The following is a 27,674-nucleotide window of genomic DNA, read 5'->3' as shown; positions in this document are numbered from 1 at the left end:
CCTCTTGTGAATCCATTTAGATTACCATTTCTCAGACAACACATAAAAAGGCAAACCCCTAATGTTTAAAGCACTTCCAACATTGTTTTCTGGCTAACACAATATTCTCTAAATTTACCTACCAAATGTAACTTGTATGCCCCAATTATTTTATGGTGTCACTATAAATTGTCTTTTGGTCTGATTATTCTTGAATGTTCTGCACATATAATGGGAGGATTCAGCTTTTTAAAAAGGTTGGGTTATAACCGTTATATCCATTTTAGGTTCAACATTAAGAACTTTGCTTGCAAATCTAAACCCATAGGTCTGAACCTAAACTGGTATAAATTGAGGCACTCATATTTATATGTATTTATCTACTTTTTGCCATTGAATTTGTCTTCAATTCTGCAAAGTTGGCATTCCGTACAAGAATTAATTTATTACTTTATCTACATTTTCTTTTTCTTATGAAAGATGGCCTGCAAATATAAATTTTGTTTAATGCAATGTGATCAAGGTCAGGGTGACAAATATGCCTTGATAAGGAATTAAAAATTGCTAAGAGATTCCAAAGATGTAAGTAGAGGACAAAAATCTTGAATGGGATAGTTTGAAAAAACTGAGAGAAATTTGCACACTTTTTCGAGGCATGGATTTCATGGCAATCTCTAAAATATTCTCCAAATCTGTCTTATTGCTAAATTCTGTTACTTTTTTAAACATATATCATGTAATTTAGAGAGACTATGAATCTTGGACTCTCTTTTAGAACCCAATGCATTAAATTAAAACGGGAAAAAAAAAAAAAAAAAGAGTTTAGAGTTTATCAAAAATCATATTCAAAGATCATGATCTTTATATTGATGATAAAACTAGTCTCTTTCTCTTTAATTAAGGCTTTTAAAGCCTGCAACTATATTATAGAAAAAATGAAACAGAAAAGAAAATCTCCATTTGAAGAAACCAAAAATTAAACCGAAAGTTCCTCATTGAAGAGAAGGGAAGACTCAGAAACTAAGTGGGCCAAGCGAGCCAACTCTAGTCTGCATTCTACAACCGACCCAAAGCAGCCAGAGCATGGAAGAAAAATAAATAGAGAAAATTAAAAGAAAAAAAATTCCAAATGCTGGCCTTTTCCTAAAGTCAAAATTGGAGAGAGAGAAGGAATTGGGAAAGATGATGATCAAAAGGATAGAATTAAGTTCAATTTGATCCATACCCATCTGCTAAAGATCTCCAAAAACTTGTTTCTCATAAGAATGAAAATAATGCAAATACGCAATCAGATCCTACTCAAAAAGGGCTGAAATTTATAATCACAAAACTTTATAGTAAATGCAAAAACTACTAAAAATTCTCTTCCATTTTTCCATTCCAATTGAATATAACATGTCAACAAATAAAAAAGGTTTCTGTTTTCTATACAGTATAAACCCAGAATCCCAAAAAAGAAAAAAAAAAACAAAAACAAAAAAAAAAAAAAACAAAAAACAAAAAACAAAACCCAAAAAACCAAAAAAAATAATACATCTTCATATGATCTGATCTGATTAATCTTCATATCAGATTCAGTAGAACTCTGCAACCCCACCCCCCTAACCAATACAATCCTATTAAACAAAAAAAAGAAAAGGAAAAAAGAAGAAGATCAAACACCAAACAGCCTTAAATTCCTCAATTCTGAGGTGTAGAATTGTGCCTTTTTGAAGGACCCGAAGGAGGAACAGGGGTTCCTTTGGGAAAGAAACTGAAAATCTGTCCTTTGTATTGAAAACCCATGCTATACTTTCCAGGCTGAAGCTCTCTGTTCTCCATTTTTGTCCATTCTTTTCTACTCACCTCCATCATCATCATCTGCTTCCCTGGCCTAGTTGCAGTGCAAGAACCAAATAGAAGAACAATGAGAACGATGATAGAAATTGTAGTTTTCCATAAAGGGTTTATGGATTTAGAAGGGAAATAAGCCATTGGAAGGCAAAAAAGAAAAAAATAAGAAAAAACTATGAGTTTATGGTTTATGGCCTTTTCAGGGGTTTATGGGGGTGATGTTGATGAATATTGATGAATTTGAATATGAAATTTTATCTTTTTTACTGCAAAGGAGAGGGTGTTTAGTATATATATTTGCATGGGGCAACAGGAAAAAGTTTGGCAAATGGCATTGTAGGATGAGAAGGAAAGGGAAGAAGAAAGAGCGAAAAAAATAATAATAATTAATAACAACAAAAAGAAGGAAAAAGAATCGAATGGCACACGCTAACGACTAGTGCATTCTTGAATGTCAACGGTTGAAAAATATGTTAATAATATGAATATACAAAAGTATATATTTGGTGCCGTCTATAGACTTGGGAATATTGAAACTTGTTTTTAATTTCTTTTAACATTGTTTTTCTTTTTTAAGTCAAATTGGAAATAGTTTCCGGGAAAATATTAATTCTTTTGAAAAAAAAAAAAACTAGAACGATGATTTTCTTAACACATGTGTAAGAGGGCGTGGAAAACACTATCCACGCATAGGACCTGTCACTTTTCTTTGATTGAGAAGGTGTTTGTTCACTTGCTTTAATGGCCTCTGAGCTAAAACCCTAAAATGTTTAATTTCTACCAACCAAGTCCAAGAATTATAGTTTTTTTTTTTTTTTTTTTTGAAAGGTGGAAAATATAAATAAAAAAACCTTGATAATCTTCCAATAATATTATTTTCCCGGACAGGAAGTATTCTTGTCTCTCACGCTGAAAAAATTGGACTTCATAGACGGCAAGTTTGCTAAATAACTATAAATTAATAAAAAAATCACGGGATTTGGATATTATTTTTATACCTTAGAATTGTGTTCAAACTCAATTTTGCCCCCTAGATTTTTATCACTTTACAATTTCTATCCTGCTACTTGTACGTTTTTCTGCATAAGGGACGCATCTTTTAGATGCAGAAGTGTCTTTGTGTTTAGCTCCTTTTGTTTGAAAATGAAAGACATTTGTATGTGTAAAACTGAAGCTATGATAGAATAATATTGACGCTACGCTTTAGGCTTATGTATTATTTGAATTTATAAAAAAAAAAAAAAAGTTAAATGAAAAATAGTTATCAATACATGTATATGGTGAAATTATGTGACTCTTTTTATTTTTTCTGTAAGAGTTATGAAAATTATATATAATTTAGGGGATCTTTTGCGTGTAAAGATATGCTAAGAAAAAAGGCTTCATGGGGTCCACTTAACTTTGTTAATTAATATGCAACTTGAAACTTTATAGACTTATTTATTTTACTATATATGGTGTATAAATCTCAGTAGTATTCTTTAATGTGGAAAATCAACAATTAAAGGTTATGCACACTTCTTCACCAGAGAAAAACAGTCTAGAGGTTTTTGGATAGAAATTACAATATATTCTAAAATTAAAAAAGATAAATTTGACTTAAATTTAGTCCAATTTAAAATTTAAAAATGTATTTTCAATGTTTTGCAGACATTAAGTAAATATTATCTTAAAAAAATTATATTATTTTTAAAAATCTTTTCTATCTAAATGTAGTTTGGATATACCTTCTTTGAATATGTATTTAGGGAGTGATGATTTCAGCCACACATTATATATATATATATATATATTATACATTTCAAAATCAAATTAAGTCCTTCTATATTATATGTATGCCTTACAAGCTAGCTGTCTAACATTATAACCAGTCTTTTCAAAATTCATTCCAGGTTCCAAATACATATGAAGTAAATTTGTCTTTGGGAATTATGAAATGGTCCAAATTAATGACATTATGGCATTGGGGGTGATGGGGTTTTGGTATAAATTATAGAGGAGGTGTGTGTATATATTGAAGAAGAGATCAGAGAGAGCTAAAATGAGGTCGTAATCATAATAGTAATGGGTGTGTGAGTGTGTGAAGTGAAGGTTGCGTGTAGATCATGTTGGCATTTGCCAAAATGGGTTGGTATGCAATTTAAGATTGAATTATTTTTTCCAATGTCAAGATATCAACTCGATGATATGCATCAAATATATCTACCATACGAATATTATTAGAATTAAAAGCTTCTCCCAAATATTCCAAATGGCGGTAAAGACTAGACAAACTTTGACAATGTTTAGAAATTACAACTACTGAATGAGACCACAAATCCAAAACTGTAAGAGGTTGTCCAAAATTCTAGCTAAAAACCGGAAATTATGCCGCTACTTGATGATAATTTTTATACGTGCATGAATTATATAAATGAATTTTGGGAATAGGAGTTTTACAAAGTACAATATTTTAATTAGCTAACGAAATGTAGTGGATGAAAAAGAAGCAGAGGATTTTTGGGGACCAATAATGCAAATAGTTGAGTGTGGAACATATGATAAGTTCTTTATGTGACATGATGTCACTCAATGTGCCACGATTTTGTTGCTCAAAGAGACTGAAAATTGTAGAAATTAACAATTTTGTGAGATTGTTCATTTTGACAGATTGCTGAGCAAGTGAAGTGAAGCAATGAACCATCCATTTCAACAGTTTGCTTTTCTCTTTCAGAATATCTGTCTAACAGGGATCGTGCTTGTAGATTTTGCATTTGGGCACAGTTTTATGAATCAATCATATTCCTAATTTTTATTTATACTTGGTATGTTTAACTTGAATTCTTTTTTTCTGCGTTAATGTTTGAAGCATTGTTTTCAGATAAATAAACTATAGCTTGTTAGATAAGCAGATCTAATCAATTTTGGTATTTTTTGGTAGATTTGTCATTGCTCACGATGATGCGACTGTTTATGTGGTTTTATATTGCTGAAAACAAATAACATTTAATTTTTTAGAAAAATATAACGAGTGATAAATTGGGTTGCTTTTGAATGAGAATATATAGGAGTAAATAAAACTCAACAGAAATTAGAGCTACAGGGTTTCCCTTTTTCCAACATCGTTTGCTTGTAGCTATTTGTGTTTTGAAAAAAGTTTGGTAATTGTTAAACAATATCACTATGCATGGACACCTCAGTAAGGGTCTTTTCTCTGAGAATAAGATGGCAGATCTGTTTTTCTGACTTCTAGTTGGAGGTATTCACAAAAATAAAAAAAAATAAAAAAATAAAGAACAACAACAGCAGCTAATTGTATTAGGCTACTCCATTGTGTGTGTGTGTGTGTGTTGGGGGGGGGGGGGATTTTGCTGTTGTAGGCAATAATGGAAGACCAATGTTTGCTCTTTTAAGGAGAGGAGTGTAAGTTCAAATTTTGTTTTTAATTCTAATTATGGCTACTATGGATTAGTATATATTATTAAAAGATTGACATTAATCTTGAAGGTCTAACACAAAATTTAATCAGTCGTTAATCATTCATACAATTTGAAACATTATATAATTTGGGCTAGCTAAACTAATCAACCAATAGACTCTATGATTGTAAAAAACAAAACCAGATGCCTATTATATGTTCACCCTTTCTACATTCAATGTTTCTTTTATCATGCGGATAATTATAATAATTACTTTAAAAGCATTGATTTCTATTGAGTAAGTAATTTATTAGAATTAAATCCATGGTTTTTTCTTTTCCATTCTTTGTAGTTATTGATGTGGGGCATAATAGCTTTTTGCTGCAATTTTTTCAACTTTAGGATGAGCTTCCAAGTGGACTAAAATTCAATAACTTCCTAAACCATCTAATCTATAGTTCAGTCAAAATAAACAACCTCTAGCCTCCAAACTGGGAAAAAGGAGTTATCAACTTTTTCTTCTTTTTTAGTTTTCCTTTTGGTTCGATAGAATTGTAGATTTTGTATACCATATATATACATAGAACTTATCTACTTGGTTTTATATATGAGCTTCCATAAAACATTTCACATTCTACTAATGTTGATAAGCATCTATTATGGCACTTAATATAAAATCTGATATGTAATTTATTTTTTGATATGAGATAGAAGAATTTAAATTCAGATTATTTTTCAATAAAAGGAAAAGTATTTTTTTATGATATAATTTATGAATATTATATATGTGTAGATAGGTAAATGCTAAACCAGGTGGAATTTAATGAGGTCAAGTTGAGCAGATTCATGTCAAAATCAAAGTTGCTTCACTGTTTAGACATGAAAAAGATATATTTTTGCACGGGATTGTTTGGAATCCTACATGCATATGCACTAGAACTCTGATATCCCTTTTAAGCTTTGTTTTAGAATGTGACAATTTTTTTTTTTTTTTGTTTAAATTATTTTTTGCTTTTTAAGAGTTTGAATTCCAATCATACATGGTTATCCTAAAAAACTGATGAATCTCTCTGCCATGAACATCCGTGGAAGTAACCTCTTTTAAGACCTCAAATAAGACAATGTTTCGAAGATGACAACTTTTTTCAACCCAATAATCTTTTGCTATGTAATTGCCATTAGATTAGTCTCATGCTTGGACTGCCAGATCAATTTTAGATGGAAATTAAAAATTATACACAACTAGGATACCGAGTGAAAAAAATATTAGTCAACTTTTGCCTATAAAAGCCTTAAATTAAATATAAAAAAAAACCAAAAAACAAAACCAGCAACTAAAAAGTCTACAACTTAATAAAATAATATCAAACCTTGACAAACTGCTATTTTAAATTTAAAGAAACAAATTAACAAAATAATGACCTATTTATTAAACAAATAAAAAAAATCCTTATCTTCATCAGTGATTGACTTATACGCCAAATGTTACATCTGCTCATACTTTATTTGGTCTGTCATTGACACGTATGGTGTTTGATTTATTATGCCGTGAATCCATCTGGTGTCCAACTCATTACATCATTTCCTAAAATTAAAAAAAAAAAAAAAAAAAAAAAGAAAAAAAAAAAACTCATTGTATCCATTTGTAAAAATTTACAATTTATTATGTGTTTCGTGTTTTTAATTTAACATTTTATATTCCCAAAAAAAAAAAAAAAAAAAAGAGAAAGGAAGAAACAGATGGTGTGTATACAGTTCTTTACGAGGTTTTGTGGAAACAACCGGCATGCTCTTTAATGCAAGGGGTTAGTCATGGGCTATTGGGCCCCTTAAATGGGCCCACATTTCAAAACGAATGTGATCATGTTCAACCAGCAACCATAGCGTATATATATTATATAAAAAAAGACTAAAACAATTAAATTTTGCACCTATATGGTGTATATAACACATAAATATTTGTTTATTTATATATATGTATTAAGTCAAAATACCGTAAACCAGCTTGGGTGTAGACTAAGCCATCTTAGGTGTGTTAAAAGTCCAAGTTAACATTCTAATGACTTCGACTTCTTATAGTTTCTTACTAAATCATCTTAGTGATCTGTTTTTGTTTCTTTCAATTGGGTAAAAGCTGACCTAATCACAGTTTCCATCTAAATATATTAACACCCTGGAATTCTATTGTTCCTTTTCAGGCTTACAAACATACTATTGTCTATTGGTTATTAATGCGTTTTTGACTTTTTGGCTTATGGGAGGTTAAAATATAATTAAATATTAGAGTAAGTCACAAAATTTTTTCATACAATTTTGACACACTTAGATTTTAACAAAATCCATGTACAAAGAGTACATTTGGGTTGGCGTTGATCTATAAATGAATTTAATAATCAAATTAATATTAACCTAGCATCAAAACTAGAAGGAGAGAATATATAATGTTTTATATCCAATAAAAAATAGTGGCATCTAAGGAAGCTCATTTTTTCGAAATGTTTTTTTGATGTTTCCAACTAATTTGGTTATTTTATTTATTTATTTTTTTGGGTTTTTTCCATTCTTTTTTGCTGAGAATTCCACAAATTTGGTGAAGAGCAAGGTCAATAAGATACTGATATTTTTACCCTGGGATATATTTTATACATGCCTTATTGTACACATATTTAATATCATTTCAGGGCATTGTTCTCATGAAAATGAGCCATAGCTCCATAAGGAAACAGCGTTATGATTATGATTATGATTATGAGGTCCTTTAATGCTAGTTTCTAAACAATTCCAGCTATCTGGGATTTAAAGGCAACACAAAAACTTCTTGAAAAACATGGCTTTTAAATAATTATTTAATAAGACATAAGGAAAACATATATATATATATATATATTATACATACATATAGAAAGCAGAAAACTAAAAACCAAAAAAATACTAACCAGTTGCATTTCCCTTTTTAATTTGAAAGCTATTTTAACCCAGTTTTTAAGTTTTTATAACTTGTAAAGTCTCAATAAGTTGGGTTTTCATTTTCAAGCCATTCAAAAATAGTGGAAATAAGAAAGAAAGAAAAAGAAAAAGTGTTTTTGAAACCACAAGGAAATCATAAATACACTGTAAAAGCACTTTAATTTAATGCGTCGAAAGCAATTAAAGTGGAACCGTGAGATCCCCATAGAAAACTGACACAGTTTTTTTAATAAAAGTTTGTCAAATTTACATGGAAAATGCGAGGAACAACATTCAATTCCTTCAAAAAAAGCCAAAAGCAAAACCGATAAATATCGTCACAAGAAAAAAAAAAAAAAAACATTCAATCATTAATATACATATATATATATATATATATATATATATTTCTGTTTCTCAGAAAGCCAGAGCAGCTCTGCTATTACTACCTACATCTCTATGACCAATATTGAAGAAACCAAAATCAATCAGAGAACCATGAAAGAAAACCCAGTCTCCAGAGCTGACACAGCTTTAAGATTTGTCTACTGACATGGACCCAACCTCATCATCACTATATTTAAAACCACCAAACTTTACAATTTTACAAAGTCTACTCCTATATAGCAACAAAGTACAAAGCTCTACAAAGCCCATTGCAGGCCTAGAAGCCTATTCTTTCCTAACCTCGCTTTCAATGCATTAAAGTGAGATAACACCATATTAATTTCTATTTTCGTTTTCTTCTTTTTAAAAAGCCTAATTAATTTAGTATCCAAAAGCCAGAACCAAGTTCAGCTTATTGATCTCCCACTTACAAAAGTTCCTTGCATTCAAGTTGATTCTGTACTTTCGTTTACCATTTTTTAATTTTGGTTCGGGGTTAGCAAGCAAGACCATAAATTCTTTTAGGGAAAAACGGTTGGATAGCTTTGTTAACCAAAAACCAAAAAGAATCTTTGCTGGTAATAGTGTTGTGTTTTTCTAGCAATTAAGAGAGAGAGAGAAAAATGCTGCACCATTGTAACTTCTAGGGCTGTTAGGCTAAGATCTCATTGAAAACTGTTTTCTTTCAAATCTCTTTAAGAAATAAACAAATTTTGTTGTTCTGATCTACAGTGGCTTAATTAATATCCTTGTCAGATTGGAGGAAGTTTCAAATAAAATGGCATTAAACAGATTGTCAGATTTTAGCCCACCAAAAGTCACTTCTTTTTAAGTCTACTTCAGGTCATGATGTCAAAAAGCCAATGCCAGTTTTTTAACTTTTTAACATTTCATCAGCAATCAGAAATTAGATTTAAGACTTTCTTGGGACTAAATGAGTCATAAAAGAAAGATCAAATTACAATGATATCTTAAAAGGTTATATTCTAACAATTAGACATTTTATACAAGCCAAAAAAAAAAAAAAAAAAAAAAAAAAAAAGGAAACGAAAAAAGGAAGCTATAGGAACAAATATAATAATTTAAACATCATTAATAGCTCCAATGGATAAACCCACCAAAACCCATCAATGCTATTGATGGAGGATCCCAAAGAGGCAACGAACTTGGATATCTGATTGAGATTGGAATCACCCAACTGGGTTTCTGAGTTTTGTTGTAGCAATTTGAGCTCTGGCTGGCATGGTTTCACACCAAATGGAGCTTTGCTTGCTGGCATCAACCCAATAGGATAGCACAGATTTGGGTTATTCCAAACCCCAAAACGCCTTCCCATTTTCCCATAAAACCATGCAGAGAATTTAAGCTCCCCTGTCAGGTTATTTCCATTTAGGTACATAGCACTAAGGCATGGCAGATTGGCAAGCTTTGGTGGCAGATTGCTAGAGATCTTGTTATTGCTAAGACCCAAAAACCTCAGTCCGTTTAACTCTGTCATAGACTCTGGAATCTCTCCTGCCAAACCAGTGTTTGAGAGATCCAAGATTGCTAATTTCTGTAGCTTTTGCCAATCTAGGCCCATAAGGTCTCCACCAATTGGGTTATTGTATAACGCCATTTCTTCTAATGAATGCAACTGTTCAAATGACTGAGGCAATCCACCAGAAAAGTTGTTGTTTCTGAGGTCCAAAAGAGTCAAATTTTCTAAACTACCTATTTCACTAAGTAGCTTACCTTCCAATAAGTTGTTGCTCAAATCAAGCTTCAAAAGTGAAGTCAAGCTTCCAAGAGTCAAAGGTAATGGCCCAGATAGTGAGTTCCTACTCAAATCAAAAATCAAAAGCTGATTCAATGCACCAAAAGTGTTGGGAATTCGACCGGTAAACTTGTTTCCTGATAGAACAAGACGTTTCAAGTTAACTAAGTTGCCAATTTCTGATGGTAATCGACCTGTTAATCCATTCTCAAGAAATACTAATGATTGAAGCTTTACAAGGCTACCAAAAATAGCAGGAATTTGTCCAATTAGACCCGGGTTCGATCGAAACTCCAATGATTCTAAGCTTCCAGCAAAGTTCTCCCAATTCACAGTGGGAATAGAAACTGGGTGTTTATGGGGAGAAATGAAGCAATTGAAGAAAGATAAGGTTTTGAGGTGCTTGAGCTCAAATAGTTGTGGTCTAAATTCCGTTTTTCTGGTGCAACCAAGAGAGTTTTCATGAATTGGTCCAATATTCAAACCAGTCACATACCAAAGTCCATCAAATAGATCACAGCAAACACCCTGTAGAAGAATCAAAGACATAAATGTATATATATCTTAAAACTTCAACATTTTAGTCAAAGATGAGCAATAATCTTCTTTATTCTAAAGTAAGGAATATATAAAAGTTTTCTTCGAAAAATTATAGAATTCTCATGGATTGTGAGAAAGAAGTATCAAAAATAAGGAAACATGTTGAAAACCAAAATATAATTGATCTGCTTTCCACTTTTGGCTTTCTTGAAGAATTTTGTTCAGATTTTAGTTACCATTTCGGCTGTGGGCTACATGCAAATCCTTATTCAAATAACAAAGAAAAATACTTTTTGAAAATGTGCCACTCCTTGATGTGATGATTGGCTAGAAGAGAAAACTTCAAATTCCTTTCATGCCTGATGGGTTTATAAGATGTCACATTTTATTTTCAATTTAAAAAAAAAATAAATAAATGAAAGAAATATAGACACACAAAATGTTCCAGGCCTTGTCCCAAGTACAATTAAGAACATTGAAAATAAATAAATAAATAAATAAAAGAATAAATTTTAGGAAACCAAAGACAAACTAGTTGGCATAAAATAGTACCTGTATGGGAGTCCACCCACAAGGATCTGGATAGAGATCTGAGCCATTCCAACCATTACCCACAAAGCCTTGTATAGCAGAGTAAAGAGCTTCCTTCTCTGTTTTCTCCATTGGAGCTACATCAATATCTTCTTCCCCATAGCACCAACCAAACAAGAAGATGATGAAAATAACAAAGACTAAAAGATTGATAGAAGTCAAAAACTTCATTTGGTGTTATAAATAAAACTTACAACAAAGTCGTAAAAGGGGGAGGGGGGCGGGAGGAAGAAAAAAAGAAAAGAAAAAAAAAAAAAGAAAAGAAAAAGAAAGAATATAAACAGGGGAGCTAGAGTGGACTTCAAGTTTAACACTTTTTAGTCAACATGTAATTAGAAGGGCATATAATTTTTTTTAAAAAAAAAATTCATTTTCCATCAAAGAAAACAAAGAAACAGAAAAGAGAAGCTTCAAAGCCATGTAGTTTTATTTTTTTTTGGATTGAAATCAAGATAAGGAAGAGACACCATAAAAGCAACAAAAATGACAACACAAATGGACCAACATAGATTCAGTTTTTTTTTTTCCTGAGAAGTACCAACATGGGGTTTTGCTTGAAAATAGAAAATCGCATATTCTTCTACAGACTTAAAAAAAATGGAATTTGAGAAGAAAGATCCAAAACTTTTTGAATGAAAATAGAAAAGGGAAAAATGGAAGACAAAAACACAGAAGCCAAAAAGTAAGAGACTTTGAGCTTTTTTTTTTCTCTGTGTTTTATGGAAAAGCTAAGGAAGTATATGGCAAAGAAGAAACAGAACACCACAAAGATCTAAAGCACAGTTCTCGAAGCCAAAAAAAACAAGTAATAATAGTAATGACAACAATAAGATCAGAATAGTAGTAACTGAAGGGGCTTTGAGAGTGAAAGCGAAAGGAAAGGTTTACTCTTTTATATGGTTCTGTAACTAGATTTGTAGCTTTGTCATTGTCTTATCAAATATTAGGAAATTTTTTTTTTTTTCTTGTACAATTTTTAATTTATTTCTTAATCATTAATTAATATGCCAATAAATGGCTATCCTAAAGATGGTTAAAGTTTTTGGTAGTTGGAGGGTTTATGGTTGAAGGTTAAGAATATAGGATTAGTTAGGGTTTAGGGTTTTTTGCAAAGATGGTTTGGGAGGGTAGGGGACCATATTGGCCATGCAAATAAAAGGTGCATGGAAATGCATGCAAGACCAAGACAAGTCTGGGTTTTATTTGTTTCCTTCTTCTTCTGTGTTTTTTTGGGCACTGGATTTTTTTTTTTTTTTTTTTTTAACAGTCTGAAGCATGGAGGAAACTGACAAAAAGGACATTAAAATTTAATAAAAAGATGGCTGCAAATGGGCTTTAGAGTTGGGCCTAGGTGGGAATCATTGCTTTTTCAACAATATTTATTTATTTTTTTCTTGGCAATGTGTTTGGGAAATGAATGTAAATGTTATATGTTACACCTACCAAATGCAGTCAGCATGCGGTAAAGCCAGAAGATGAAAAAAGTTGCAGTGAATAAAAATTATGAAATTTTGGAACTTTTGAAGGACAACAGTGTTTAATTTTGAGTAGGTGGTGGAGGAATGAAGGCAAAGAAGGGCATAGCTCACAACCTAAATTTTCATGGCAGGCCTAGCAAAGAATAGGGCTGACAAGTCATTTTCTATGCCAAGCTTTTTCCACATTGAGAGAAAAGATCATTCTAGGCACTCTCAATTCTCAAGGGAGTGAACCAGAGCCTGGCTTTCTCTTAGTCTCATCCTACTAATAACTCATTTTGTTTTTTTTTTGGTTCCATTATCAATTTACTGTAATGGTCTGCATTGATAACTATAGCACCAGAAACACCTAAGGGATGGAGTTTATAACCTGTTGTTAGTGATGCTGCTTTGCGTGGGGTAAGAATAGAAAATGTATTTACAGTGTGTTACATCATCAATACCTAATTAATATCTTTATTAGGTAGGAAAAAAAATGTAGCCACAGCTACTTACTTGTTGTAATTACAGCTTTCACAGCCAGGATATTCTGTTGATGCCCCAAACTAAATCATGTTTTATTATTATTATTATTATTATTATTATTAATCATTTAGAAAAAATCCCCAGTGTAAATCATATTGGTAGTAACTTAATGGACTGGGGTATTTACTTAGAGTAAAGCTTCAGACCTATAAGTATCTTTGAGTAATAACCTCTCGTTAAATGCAAGGGGGAAAAGGAATGGTCTATGATGGTTATTCTAGAGTACCGATTTATATTATGAAATATATACCACGTTAACATAGCTACACATTGTACTTGTGAGAATAATTAGTTGTAAAAGCCACAAAGTTTCATCGAACATTGACCCGAATTCGAATCCCACCACCCAACTTCAAATATGTATATCTGTCAGCCATCAATCAATTAGCAAATGTAACACTGAATTTTGAGTCAAGCGACCAGTTCGATCTGCAGCTTATTATTTTGAAAAAATATTTACCCAGAACACAAAACCAAAAAAAAAAAAAAAATCCAGTTCCTTTAGGACTGATAAGATCCATTAAAAAAGGAATCTTCGAATGGCTTCAAATAAATTGTCAATTTTGAATGAAAATGGTTTTGGGTAAGCGATCTACATAAGATTTTTTTTAAATAATGAAACGAGAACATAAGCTTATAGACCATTCTGTCACGGAAAAAAAGAAAATAACAAACAAAGACTAGTACTCCTTTGGATTAAAAGAAAAAGAAAAAAACAAAAAAAAAAAACAAAGAAGAAAAGGTTGGCCAAAATCTACATCAAATAGAACCATCCACTTGCCACTAGCCTAAAATCAATTTGGGGGAGCTAGAGGACCATTAACATCAAGTACAAAGTTCTGAACAAAGAAACATGCCACCCATTCATTCCCCTGAAGAATACGCCCACAATATTACAGGACATAGGGGGAAACGAAACGTTGAGAAATCCCACCGGTTGAAGGTAAAGCCTATCCCAGTTACAAAACGTTTGAAATGTTGAAAATATGAGAGAATTATTTGTCATCAAGTTGTAAAAAAAGTCCAGATCTTCTTCCCTATTGAGGCTTGACCAGGATGCTCCACCTCATCATCATCATCATCATTGCTCTCATGTATTATGCTTCCAGCCCAATCTTCACCATTAGATTCTAGCGTAGCATGTATTTCCCCATACATCTCTTTATTCTCATCTGCGTTGTCTTCATTGTCCGCCGGTGTTCTAAACTGCATTAACAAAAGAAACAAAATGTTTTAAATGTTTGCAATGAAGTCAGCTAAATATTGTCAAAGGAAACAGCAAATCAAAAGGTGGGAAAGATTTTTTATACCCTGACAACTCTATCCTCTGATAATTCCACAGTTTTTGCTGTAACGACCTCAACAAGGTTTGTTTTTTGGCTGCTCTTGCTAGCTACATCCAATGACGATACAGAGATAGTTTCAGGATTTGCTCCTCTATCTACTACACCAACTGCTCTAGCTTTTCGCTTCCTCATCTTTTTCAGATCAGCTGCATCATGTGCTCTGTCCGTACCTATACTGATAAACATATGAACAAAATTTTAGAACCACCATGAGATTTCCCAGTTTGAACAGTAAGTGTCAACAAGAGAAATCATGTCAAAGACCTTCATTGTCACAGGTATGCACACAATAAAGAAACACCAAGGAACTTACTTCCTCCGTGGTCTAAAGTTGTATCGCTCCTCTCCAGGTGTTTGCAAAGCTGAAGCAACTTTGTGCTGCCTCTTCCTGCGCCCACCCACTGATGCACTAGCAGAACATCCTTCACTTTCACTTTCTGTAATCTTTGATGTCTCTTGACGCTGTCGTTTCCTTGCAGTTTTATTATAACCTTTCTCAGCACGACTGGAATCACCCCGACTTTCCTTGTTCACATTATTCCTATCATTAAGAAGCGATATTGCATGTCCCTCTGGGGTATCCCCCAGAAAAGCTTTTGCATCTTCAACCACTGTCTTCACCGAGTGTGTCCTGTGCAATCCAGACTTTTGTCTCCTACTAGGTTTGCGGCGACCACTCTTCAGCTCTGATTGCACAGAATCTTCTGGAATGTCTTGCACCTTACTGTCCATGAAGCTATGATCATCGACTGATGGAGAATACCCATCATCTACCTCTCTGCTGATGTTATTAGAATGAAGCTGCTGAACACTAAAGGGGCCATTAGCAATCTCAAAAGATGTCTGCGGTTCATCTTCAGGCACCAGATGCCCTCTTGCTCCATCTATTCCAACCCCTTTAAGCCCTGCTGCTTTTCGTTCAACATCAACCTGCATATCTGACTGTAGTGACAACTCAACAGGTTCTGGAGCAATAACATGCTCAAGCTTATTAACCGGAGAAAGTTTTAAAATCTTTGATGTGCATTTACGTAGCCAAGACATGCGCCCTCCTGACTCTGAAACAACTAAATCACCAGGAGACTTCTCCACAAGGTCATCATGCAGACTTAGCAGAGGAACATCCTTCCGATCATCCACTTCAGGTACATGAAAATCAGAAAGTACAAATTCTCCTGCCATTTCTCCACACTCCTTGCAACACTTAAGCTTCTCAACAAAAGCAAGGAAGTTGGCTCTTTCCTTCACAAGCCCCTCACGCTGATTCTTGATCTTCTTGCTAAGAACACCAAGCTCCTGAATATCCTTCTCAATTTCAAGTTGGTTTAGTCTCAATTGCTCCTTGTTCAATGCAAATTCTTCTCTTTCCTTCATAATTTTATTCCTTGCAGATCTTAGTTCTTCTCTTTCCTTCTGAACAACCTCCTTCAAGTAATTAATATTATTAATTTCTTTCTCTCTCTCATCCTCAAATGCTCTCTGCCTCTCATGCAGGATCTTCTCCATCTCTTCCTTCCTATTCTCCATATCAGTCTCAAGATCCCTTCTCTGCAAGTCAAAATCTCGAACCATTTGACCATGCTCAAATTGGGCTTTTTCGGATAAAGCTAATTTCTCATCATTCATTTTAGCTGCAAATAAATCTTTCTCCAGTTTGAGATTTTCCGTCTCCCTCTTTATATAATCATCTACAGCACGTTTCTCTTCTTTCAATCTGTCTTCCTCCAAGAGTCGTAGTTTTTCAAAATTTTCCTTTTCTTTAACAATTTCTTCGTGCTCTCTGTTAATTTCAGATCTTTTAATATCCAACTCTTCCCACTCTTTCTCAAACTTCTCCTTGTCCTGTTTCAAATCTTCAGCTTCCTTAAAAGCTGATTCATTTTTAAGTCTATAATTTTCTATTTCTTGTTGCAATTCTAGCTGCAAATGGCCGTGTTCTGACCTCTCTTTATCAGTTATTCTCTGTTTCTCCATCTCTTCAGAAATTTGCAGCTCCAGCTGAACGTTTTCAGCCTTTATCCTCTCAACTTCATCCATGAGATTCTGCAAGTTCTCTCTATCAGCGATCACTAGTTGCTTTTCCACCTCCAACTTTTTCTCTTCAACTTTGATGACCTTTTCTCTCTCCTTTGCAGCTTTCAACTTTTCATCAAATTCTTTTTTTTTATCCTTCAGTCTCTCAGATTTCTCCTGTAGTGCTTGTTCTCTCTTTCCCAACTTTTCTTCCCTGTGGTTGATTTCAGCTTCCTTCTTGTTTACTGCATCTTTCTTGGTACTAAGTTCCTTTTCAAGTGCTTTGTTCTTCTCTTCCATATCCAACTCATACTCCTGCATTTTTGTGTCGTGAAGAGCCCTGTGCTCATCAAGCAGCTGGTCAATCTCAACCTGTCCAGAACCCAAATATTCAAAGTGTGAGAACACTATATCAATCATATGACTGGTATCCATCCAATTGCATTACAATATGACCATGATTAGTAGCAGAAATAGGTGCCACTCACTTTTTCTCGTGAACTTAGCTTTTCTTCCAATATATGTAATTCCTTCTGTCTCACCTCTGCAGAATTTCTCATCAAATCAGCTTCCTACAACCAAACAAAGAAAAAGAATATTTATGCATGAAATGAACTTACGCATGCCTAGAAAAACCTCAAGAGGAAAATAAACCCACCTTCTCTTTTGATTCTAAGTCTGCAAGTCGTTTATTTATCTCATCTTCCTTCTCTTTCAAATTTGACTTGGACAAATCAATCTTCTTCCATGACTCTTCTAGATCCCTCTCTTTCTGCTTAAGAATCCTCTCATTTTCATCTGCCTTCTCCTCTCTCTCATGGATAATCTTCCGATCCTTTGACAGTCTTTCTTCCCGTTCCTGTAGTTTCTTCTCCCACTCTTGCAAGTCTTTTCTTTGTTTATAAAATATTTCCTTATGTGCTTCCCGCCTGAGAGCAATAGGAACCAAACAGTGCTTGCTTTTAAACATCAGATACTCCAAAATATCGTAATCATGTAAAGACATTATTATTGATTGGAGATTCAAGATAGCATAGAGCATACTCTGTATTTAGGGAGAGGTGCTCCTTTTGCAGCACACTTTCACGAGCCTCCACCTCTCCCAATCTTATCTCCAACTCTAAGCTCTTCCTGTTCGCCTCGGCAAGCTTAGCTTCAGCAGCATGAAGCTTCGCATTGATCTCTGAAGATTTTCCTTCATTTCCAAGAATCAATGCATCTGCTTCGGCTAACTTTGACTTGGATGTAAGATTGATTTGGGCACGCTCCACTTGCATTTCACGCAGAGCTTTTTCAAGCTGCAGCAAGGAAATACACGAACTAAGTCACATCTTTCCAACGCAAGTAGATGTGTAACATTAATTACCAAACAATGTAAACCATCCAATCATAGAGCCCATACTGACACACACATCTCATAGGGTTTGATAGGAGTACAGATAATTGTATAACAATGTTATAGAAACTGGATTATAACAGCAAGATAAATCACCCCTTCCAGTTGCCCAAATAATCACAATTTTGTTGCAAGAAAGGTGCTGGTATGCTTGGAGTGTTGTTGGGAGCCTTACCCATCACTTCTTTCACTCAAAATCCAACAAAAAAGTAGAATGCAAAAGCTTTGCTAGCTATCCCAGCAACACCTTCTATGTTAACAAAAAATAAGAACACAGTATATAGAAAAAGGTAGAAATAAGAAAATAACGTAGAAACCAGCACATCACTGGAATATAGGTATCAACTTTATTATTGGCAAGGAATATAGGTATCATCTTTGATGGAGACACGAAGCTTCTAAAGAACAGCATGATTATCCATGTATCATCATTATGAAAGAACCACAATAGCCAGTCGTGGGCTAGTTTTAAAACCCAGAAACACACAACAACACCCCCCCCCCCCCCCCCCCCTCCCCAAAACAAAACCAAAAAAAACAACAAAAAGAAAAAAAAGGCCAACAGTAGGATATAACAAGAAATATTTGAACTTGAAGAATATCAAGGGAACTTTGGAAACACACCATTGACGTAATATAAGAAAGGAAAAGTTCTAAGATGAAATACCTCAGCTACACACTGCTTCTCTGCGCCCAATGCTCTTCTCAAATTCTCCTCTCGCTTCTCCACTTCAGATAATGCAATTAAATTTGCTGATTTTTCACGTTTAAAAATCTCCTCAGTTTCTGCTAAAGCATCTCTCAGTTCTTGAAATTTTGAAGCCCACTCTTTCTTCTCAATTAAAAGAAGCCCCATGTTATATTGGTAATCAAGAAGCTGCAAAATGGACACTTTCAGATAGTAAAAACAAAAGGTTTAAGAAATAAACCAAAATTTCAGTATAACATATTCAATAGGAGAAGAAGATGAATTAAAAAAAAAAAACAAAACAAAAAGAAAAAAGACAAATATTAATAAAATAAAATACAAATTTTCACACGTTATGACCTTGACATAATATTATAATTCCACAGAAAAGCAACTTAATATGTAGGTTTAAATAACCATCGCTAAACCTGAATATTGGTTTACCCCCTCAAATCAGACGTTACTTTCATTTAACTATTCAACGTTATAAACTGAGTTTAATTATTTAAGTTCTAAAAAATGTAGAATATGGGATACCAACACCACCAAATTTCAGCATAAAGTTTTTCTCTTTAAAGAATTCAGAAACCAAATCATAATAACCCATCTTAAATTACAGCAAAACGATACAAAACAATAAAGAGTTTGAATCAAAATAATATTTCAAACATGAACTAAATTTAATCCTAGAAAAAAATGCAGCATCAACGATATAATTCAACCACATATTTCTTTCAATATGCTTTGCAAACAACATAACCCAAATGCAAGAACCGTCAGTATTCAAAAACCCATAAACGATTATAAAAAAAATAAATCCAAAAAGGGGTTCAAACTCTTACCTCATTTTGAAGTTTGGATGCTTTCTCAGCAAGAGCTTCGAGGTCTTTCCTCTCCATCTCAGCCCGGTCCAACAACCCGGCCTCCTTAAACCTCCTCCAGTCGTTCATATCCGCACTGTCCAATTCCAACGACGTCGTCGTTCTGGCTTCTCTCTGGCTCAGAGAATCCAATGGTGGCGGAGGACCATCAATAAAGACCACTGCTTTACCCTTCAATGCGGTTCTAGAGTTCGAAGCGGTTGCAACGACGCCGTTTCTCGGCGTCTGCAACAGCGGCGACAACGCCTTCCTCTGTGGCGTAAACATTCCGAGAAAGCCCTAACACGATAAACCCCCCCAACAATTCCCCAAATGTTCACACAAATAACCAAAAAACAGATTAAAAAAAATTTAAAAAGAGTAAATTTCGAAAAGAAAAAAAGAAAAAAAAAAAAAAAACCCTAATTGAAACAGTTAAGTAGTTTCAGTCTCGCAGAATCGAATTCTTTTCAGGCTGCGAAGAGACCCATTTTATAAACGCAAAGAAGAGACAGAGAAACCCGAGAAAGCCTCGGTCGACTTCGCGTTGATCTCTGTTTTCGGGTTCAGTGGTTCGGGTACCGCTTCGCAGACAGACCCATCCGGGTTCATCTTTATCGTGCGGTGAGGGATAAGGGTATTTCCGTCATTGCGCAACAAACCTCCGCTTCTGTGCGTTTAGAAAAATTTTGGAGGAAGGGTATGTCTGACATTGCATAACAACCAAAAAAATAAATAAATAAATAAAAGTTACCCCACATGAGAATTCCCTGGTGTAACGCCACGTCAGACTCCTCCATCGAAAGGGCAATTCCGTGATGTCGCAATCACCGTCTCAACGTGTCGTTATGCCATTGGGTGTTTGTCTCCAGTAGTTCATCGTTTACCCTTTTTGGACTCAAAATCCCCTTATTTTCTTCTTCTTCAACTCAATTCGGAGAGATTTTTCTTAGCAGCCAAAGATATTAGGGATCTTATTCCTTTTTTTGTTTTCCTTTTTTTTTCTTCAAGAAATTGGAAAACCTAAATTGAAATTGCCAGCAAAAGAAACACAAAAAAAAGAAAAAGAAAAAAAAAACCTAATCTTTCTCTGAATGGGCTCCGCCGCAGATTCATATATAGGGAGCTTGATAAGCTTGACTTCGAAGAGTGAGATTAGATATGAAGGCGTTCTTTACAACATCAATACTGAGGAGTCTAGTATTGGACTTAGAAACGGTATTTTATCTGTTTTACCCTTTTTCTTGATTTTGTCAATTTGCTTTCTTTTTTGTATTTTCTGCTTTTTTTTTCTTTTTTTTTTCTTTTAGGGTTTTGGGTTGATTTTGTTTTCTAAGTTTCTTGGTTTTTCATTCTTAGTTTATTTGTAGTATTGGGGTTTTTGTAGCTACGTTAAACAATTTGGGGTTGTATCGTTATGTTGGAAATGTTGAATTCTGATTTGAATTTGGTATGAACGAAATTGGGGCAGTAAAGGTTATATGCTTGAGCTCGTAGACTTTTTTTTTTTTCCTTTTTGGGTAGTGCTTTTTTCTTGATGTGTTTGATGAAATTTAGTAGTTTACATGGAACTTCAAATGTTTGAGGTTTAATTAGGAGAATAGAGTTCTTGATTCCCATAAGCATATGCTTCTTGATTGCCAATGCTTGTATTGACTTGATATACCTGGTTGAATTTTTGCTTGTTTTTCATCATACACGTGAAATTTGGTTCATCCTTGGTCCTTGGAGCTTATATAATTGCATTTACTGTCATAATGGAACGAACTATAGGAGTGAATGTGCATGTTTCAAATAAATTAAGTAGCATATGGAAATAAGTTCTCATAATTTCTGATGGCCATACTGGGTGTTCATAAAGCATAATGAATCTCAGTTATCATATGCTTGTCAAAATATGAGAAAGATGAACTTTTTCTTGGCTAATTTTTGTCTTCTTATTTGGCAGTACGATCTTTTGGAACAGAAGGAAGGAAAAAGGATGGACCACAAATTTCTCCAAGTGACAAAGTTTATGAGTATATACTGTTCCGTGGAGCTGACATAAAGGTATTGTGTATGGAAATACCAAGGAAGTGAGTCCAAAGGATTGGACTCACCTGGAAGGTCTCATTCATGTTTTATTATTGATGTCTAAATGTCTAATTAATGTCAAGTGTAATGTATCTGCTTTGCTTTAACCAAAAATAAAAAAAAAAGAAAATAATCCATATTTCTTTATAACATGAGTCGCTTGTGGTGTGTATTTGATGATTTAACAATACTACGAAGTAGGTAGCTAGTTCTAAAGATCAGCATTTATTTCTGCTTTTTTATGTTAACTGCACTTCGTCAAAACTCAACCTAAGATTTAGTTATCCGATTTAGTAACTCTTAAAATGGTTAACTCTGAGAGTATAGCTAGGCATGATTTAAGATGGGATTTTATGTTGCTTGGTAATCATGCTTCAATTCTGAATGTCCATGAGGCTAGTTATTATGTCAAATCACACAACATTGGTGACTTGGATTTTTATTTTTGTCTGTACTTTTTATGCTCAACCCTTCAATGTTTGTTGTGCATCCTTTTGCAGGATTTACAAGTTAAATCGTCTCCACCTGCACAGCCTGCGCCCCCACCAATAAACAATGATCCTGCTATTATTCAGGCAAGAAAAGTATATTGACTGGAGTTATGCATCAATGAAGTTGACCTTGTTCTGAAATTTTTCAAATCTTTTTGCAGTCCCACTATACTCGCCCAGTTTCCTCATCAAGCTTGCCAGCTGCTGTTAGTGGGCCTTCATCCGATGTTGGTTCCCACGCTGCACAGATGGGGCTCCCTGGGTCTAATTTTCAAGGTGGGATGCCACCCTTATATCAACCTGGAGGAAATTTAGGGTCATGGGGAGCGTCACCTCCTCCTCCAAGTGCAAATGGAGGTGGGCTTGCTATGCCACCAATGTATTGGCCAGGATATTATGGCCCCTCTAATGGGCTTCCTCATTTACACCAGCAATCTTTGCTTCAACCCCCACCTGGCCTAGCAATGCCTTCTTCCCTGCAACAGCCAATGCAGTATCCTAATTTTAATGCTGCCTCTTTATCCACTGGAGCATCACAATTGCCTGAGGTTCCATCAACTTTGCTTTCTGCTGCTAGTTCTAGTTCGCCTAATTTAATCTCTACTTCTGTATCACCATCAACTTTGCCGTTGACTTTGCCATCGACTCTGCCATCAACTCTGCCTCCAGTGCTTTCAACTACATTAGCTTCTGAAACAATACCAAGCTCAGCATCTAACAAGGCTCAAAATCCAACCCTTTCTGCTTCCACCCTTAATGCTAGTTTACCATCACTGTCTCCATTGACTACTTCAAGTCTAGATATGAATACTGCTTTACCACCAAACACTAACAAATCTGGTGCAACTTCTGGTTCAACTTTGCCATACCAAGCTGTGTCTCAATCTACTCCCTCTATTGTTGGGTCAAGTAACTCTGTCCGCATAGATACACCAGCACCTTCTCTGGTAACTCCTGGTCAGTTGTTACAGTCTGGAGCTCCTGCAGTTTCTTCATCTCAATCTTTACAAGCAGCTCATAAGGATGTCGAGGTGGTTCAAGTATCATCATCTGCGATAGATGTGCCAGTGCCGGTGGCAGTTTCAGAACCTCAGCCTCCAATTTTGCCATTACCCCAACCTGCAAGAGCTGGTCAAAGGGTATTTTTTTTGCGTTGTTTTCTGTTCATCATTTCCTTAATTTGATTACATATAATTACTTTTAGGGTGTGTTTCTTGTCCATATTTTTCATGATGTTGATTGTATGTGTTCCAACCTGTCCTTTTTTATCTGATTTTTCTGGGATTATTTTTGGCTGAATTTGTTATGATCCCTGGCGCTATCAATACGGTTATGTAAAATTTCATGTTGTGTTTGAGGTAGATTGCTAAGCCACTGTAAAAGGTTAAGATTTTATGTTCATATTCCTTGTATCTTTTTTCTCTCTTGGTCATGCAAACTTCTTTCATCTTGGTCTATTGCAATTGTTATATTTATGTGCTATTTTTACCGTTTCTTGTAATCTATTATTGCTTTATTTTGGTTCTTTATTGTGTTGCTTCCTATCTTATATATCCTGACAGATAATTTTCTCTTTCCTCAGCCAACTGGAGCTCCTTTCCAAAATCGTTATAGTTATAGGGGGCGGGGAAGAGGACGAGGAACTGGGGTAATGTATTATTGCATCGTTTAGCTGATATGAGTCCTTGCTGTAAATCTCATTAAATCACCTTAAGAGTGCTATATTTTCATTTGGTTTTAGTGTAAAATGGTAAAGCGATATCTGAATCTTAAATTATTACTTAATATGAAGTTTTATGTGGAAGAAGAGATGAAATTTGTTTTGATAACTATTTTTGAATTAGGAATTCCCTATATAATTTCAATGTACACCAATTGAGTCATGATTGTGATGATTGATTGGGGGTCAAATATTCATTTGTTATGCAGAGTTCACAACCAGTAATAAAATTCACTGAAGATTTTGATTTCACGGCAATGAATGAGAAGTTCATGAAGGATGAAGTTTGGGGTCATCTTGGCAAGAGTAGTAAATCTCATCCAAAGGATAGAGAGGGGGATGGCAAAGTAAGTGATGAAGATGATGCTGAAGATGATGCCGAATCATCAAAATTTGAGATATCTGTGGTGAGACTTGAGATTTTGCATATCCCCATGAAGATAAATTCGGTTCTTTTGATAAAGAAGCTTTTTAGTGCATTTCTCTTCTCAATTTCTTGAATTCTATGTTTGTGTCCACAGCCTGTCTATAACAAGGATGACTTCTTCGACTCCCTTTCTTGCAATGCACTTGATAATCAATCACAGAGTGGAAGAACTAGATACTCTGAGCAAATGAAGATAGACACAGAGGTAAAATAGAGTTCTGGTTTGTGCTTCATGAATTTAGATATTTGTTCTATAATACTACCTGTTTGTGGTGCAGACTTTTGGTGATTTTGCAAGGCATAGGGGTGGTCGAGGCGGCCGTGGCCCTGCACGTGGTGGCCGTTTTCGTGGTGGTTACTATGGAAGGGGATATGGCTACAATGGGAGGGGACGTGGGCGTGCTACATACAATCACCCACAATAGTTGTAAACTGCATTTTGTGAAGTGGCCGGTGAATGTACCTTAAGCTCAACGGCCCTCCAGTAACGATTATTCAGTGATCAAAGCTAATGGTGCCTTGGGCACCACAAAAAGAAGGGGCTAAAATAAAATTTTTCATATTTGTTGTATTGTACTTTTTGTAGTTAATTTTTCTCTACATTTTTTTCCATGTAAAACAAGTCTTTTTTTTTTTTTTTTTTTAAGTAGAAACATAAAATTTTAGGGTACAGCGGTTATCATTTTGTTGTTTGAGCCAGACTGATTTTTTTTTTTTTTTTTTTAAATAAAATTGAAGAATTGTCCTAGGCAGTACATTCAGATGAGGAAAAGTGTTTTGATTTGGCATCAATGGTGATAGAATTTAAAATATTTAGTTCACTTCATGAACATTCTTTTTTGAAGGTCTTATTTTTAAGTTTCTATCATTTCTCTCACACTGGTTTTCCGATTCACAACAATCGGAGCAAAGATGGTCCAAAGTGACATTGTGTAACAAAGGATTATACCCATTACAGGTTGCTATCCTTGGCTGAGCTCTAGATCCTCATATCCAAAATGATTTGGTAAACTAGGCAAATCAGTCTGCATTTTACCCATAGTGATTTGAGGTCGACTTCGTTTTGCATGTATATGATGGGTCACTCGCACACTGGGGTTAATTTGTTCTATATTGAAACTGAAACTGTTATACTACTAATGCCACCTGCAGTATTGATAAAAGAAATCAATGCAACCTGATCTCTGATCTCTTCTTAATTGATTGCAACGTACAGTTATATGAGCACTGTTTAGAGAAATGTTAAGAGTAAGAGATCCTACAGAGGCAGAAGTACGCATTAGGACCGCCGGAGAGAACATAGGACAGCAGAGGAGACTACGAGTGCATAAGCTTTTGGATTACATTAATTGTTCCGGAGGAAAAAGAAAAAAGAATTATTTATCTATATATATATATATAGAATCTTTCTATGATCCATCATAAAAAAATTCTCTCTCTCTCTCTCTCTCTCTTTATATATATATATATATATATATATATGCACGAGGTTTCCTTGGAAAGCTAAGCGATCCAAACACCATAAATGCCACGAATGTTATGGGTGCACATGTGATCCAAGTTGTTGGCGATTCTGAAAGCCCTCAGCATTCCAGGTCCTGTATATTTTTTTCCAAAACCCTAGAGACAAAAATAAATAAATAAATTAATGTGTGTGTGGTTTTAATGCATATCTTTTACTGGACGCGTGTTGTTGCTGCGCATAATCGCCATATATTCATGACCCAAACGCCATCATTTGGAAGTAGAGGTCCTCATTACTCTTAAGTGTTGTGTAAGTTATTTCAAAGACTAGTGACAAAAATAAATATATAAATAAAATTAATAAAAAATAATAATTGCAGATCAGTGAAGATTACCTATTTCTAGTGGTTGTTCAATTCATCATTTTTTTATAAGAGACAAAGCACACCTTAATTTGGGATAAAATTACTATATATATATATATATATATATATATATTTTATTAAGATCTGAGTTTAAGGTATTGGAAAAACCCTAGTATCACATTTGCTATCCAAAACACTTTATTGACTTTAAATATTGGAGCGTTTTTTACCACTATCACATTAGTATCCATACAATCTTCACTTTTATTTTGTTTTGCATATTTACATTACCTTATTGACTAAAGAATAGGCGGAACATTATAGAGCGAAAATGTGCTTCTACGCTAGACATAACTTTTCTGATGATAAAGATGGTGTTGGAAGATTATTAATAAATTCATCAATTTTTTATGAGAAACAAAACACATCTTAATTTGTGATAAAATTACTATATATATATATATATATATTTCATTAAGGTCTAAATTCAAGGTATTGGAAAAACCCTAGTATCACATTGCTCTCCAAAATACTTTTATTAACTTAAATGTTGGAATTTTTTTGACCAATACCACATCAGAATCCAAACAATCTTCACCTTTATTTTGTTTTGCATATTTACATTACTTTATTGACTAAGGAACATGCACTGTGCTTCTAGACATTACTTTTCTGACATCAAAGATAGTGTTGGAAGATTATTAATAAACAAAATAAATGGTCGATTGGCAGGGGCATATTTTAAAATTATAAGCAGAGTTGGCACCAATGATGATATAAACTATATAGTTCATTTAATGAACATTCTTTTCATGGGCAACGTCTTATAGTTTTTATTATCTTTTTTTGTCAAAATGCACTTTAATATCCTTTATTTTTAAATAAGTTTTCATTAAGGGCTTAAAAAAAAAAAAAAAAAAAAGAGGGGGGGGGGGGGGGGGGCGCAAAAGATAGGCCTATTACATTTTTCATCATTTGACATTTAATTCTGTCTTAATACATTTGTATTAAAATACATGAAATATTTGGTAAGGGATTTATGGGGTACTTGTATTGTGTATGGCTTGTAAAGATGTTCCTATATATATTGAGAAACTGGTTTGAAATATTATCAATACAGAAAAGAAAATTGTTTTTGCATTATAATTTAAATATTAATTCTACTTACCAAAAAAACCTTTTAGTCTTAGAATAGGTTTTCGCTCCTTGCCACACTTTTGGTCTTTCTACATTTTCTTTCTAAATCATATTGAACTACGTTGCATTTTTCATCATTTGACGTGAATTCCTTCTAAGTACATTTCTATTAAAATACATGTAGTATTTTGTTGCCATCAAGATAGCAGGATTTATGGTGTGCTTGTACATGGCTTGTAGAGATGTGTAAGAAAATTGTTT

The 27,674-nt window shown here is 34.0% G+C and overlaps 3 protein-coding genes across 4 annotated transcripts; 1 reads left to right on the top strand and 2 right to left on the bottom strand.

Moving 5' to 3' along the window:
- Nucleotides 1–9,567: 9,567 nt before the first annotated feature.
- LOC107429551 (piriformospora indica-insensitive protein 2) lies at nt 9,568–12,420 on the bottom strand. The gene is made up of 2 exons (XM_016040262.4): nt 11,392–12,420; nt 9,568–10,827 (listed from the first exon to the last, which is right to left on the bottom strand). The coding sequence occupies exons 1-2, from the start codon at nt 11,599–11,601 to the stop codon at nt 9,604–9,606; spliced, it is 1,434 nt and encodes a 477-aa protein (XP_015895748.3). The 5' UTR covers nt 11,602–12,420; the 3' UTR covers nt 9,568–9,603.
- A 1,680-nt stretch (nt 12,421–14,100) lies between these two features.
- LOC107429572 (nuclear matrix constituent protein 1) lies at nt 14,101–20,382 on the bottom strand. Of its 2 annotated transcripts, XM_016040282.4 has the most exons (8): nt 19,719–20,365; nt 18,856–19,065; nt 17,837–18,090; nt 17,451–17,721; nt 17,281–17,364; nt 15,093–17,164; nt 14,744–14,954; nt 14,101–14,639 (listed from the first exon to the last, which is right to left on the bottom strand). In XM_016040282.4, the coding sequence occupies exons 1-8, from the start codon at nt 20,022–20,024 to the stop codon at nt 14,439–14,441; spliced, it is 3,609 nt and encodes a 1,202-aa protein (XP_015895768.3). In that variant the 5' UTR covers nt 20,025–20,365; the 3' UTR covers nt 14,101–14,438. The 2 variants fall into 2 exon arrangements, with proteins under 2 accessions (XP_015895768.3, XP_024934193.3); XM_025078425.3 differs by lacking the exon at nt 14,101–14,639 and having other exon boundaries at nt 14,788–14,949; nt 19,719–20,382.
- A 269-nt stretch (nt 20,383–20,651) lies between these two features.
- On the top strand, nt 20,652–25,208 carry LOC107429573 (protein decapping 5). The gene is made up of 8 exons (XM_016040283.3): nt 20,652–20,954; nt 21,685–21,785; nt 22,310–22,384; nt 22,462–23,439; nt 23,883–23,948; nt 24,230–24,427; nt 24,542–24,652; nt 24,726–25,208. The coding sequence occupies exons 1-8, from the start codon at nt 20,831–20,833 to the stop codon at nt 24,870–24,872; spliced, it is 1,800 nt and encodes a 599-aa protein (XP_015895769.3). The 5' UTR covers nt 20,652–20,830; the 3' UTR covers nt 24,873–25,208.
- The last annotated feature ends 2,466 nt before the right edge of the window (nt 25,209–27,674 follow it).

This window comes from Ziziphus jujuba, chromosome 12 (genome assembly GCF_031755915.1).
Source record: "Ziziphus jujuba cultivar Dongzao chromosome 12, ASM3175591v1".
NCBI classification, from domain to species: Eukaryota; Viridiplantae; Streptophyta; class Magnoliopsida; order Rosales; family Rhamnaceae; genus Ziziphus; species Ziziphus jujuba.
This window is presented reverse-complemented; position numbering and strand designations above follow the sequence as displayed.

Excerpts from the sequence above, each read along its gene's own strand:
- LOC107429551 (XM_016040262.4), bottom strand. The coding sequence starts at position 11,601 with ATGAAGTTTTTGACTTCTATCAATCTTTTAGTCTTTGTTATTTTCATC. Across the intron at positions 10,828-11,391 it reads GTGGGTGGACTCCCATACAG|GGTGTTTGCTGTGATCTATT; the intron begins GTACTATTTTAT and ends ATTCTTCTACAG.
- LOC107429572 (XM_016040282.4), bottom strand. The coding sequence starts at position 20,024 with ATGTTTACGCCACAGAGGAAGGCGTTGTCGCCGCTGTTGCAGACGCCG. Across the intron at positions 17,365-17,450 it reads ACTTAGAATCAAAAGAGAAG|GAAGCTGATTTGATGAGAAA; the intron begins GTGGGTTTATTT and ends GTTTGGTTGTAG. Across the intron at positions 14,640-14,743 it reads CAGAGGATAGAGTTGTCAGG|TTTAGAACACCGGCGGACAA; the intron begins GTATAAAAAATC and ends TTGTTAATGCAG.
- LOC107429573 (XM_016040283.3), top strand. The coding sequence starts at position 20,831 with ATGGGCTCCGCCGCAGATTCATATATAGGGAGCTTGATAAGCTTGACT. Across the intron at positions 21,786-22,309 it reads TCCGTGGAGCTGACATAAAG|GATTTACAAGTTAAATCGTC; the intron begins GTATTGTGTATG and ends ATCCTTTTGCAG. Across the intron at positions 23,949-24,229 it reads GAAGAGGACGAGGAACTGGG|AGTTCACAACCAGTAATAAA; the intron begins GTAATGTATTAT and ends TTTGTTATGCAG.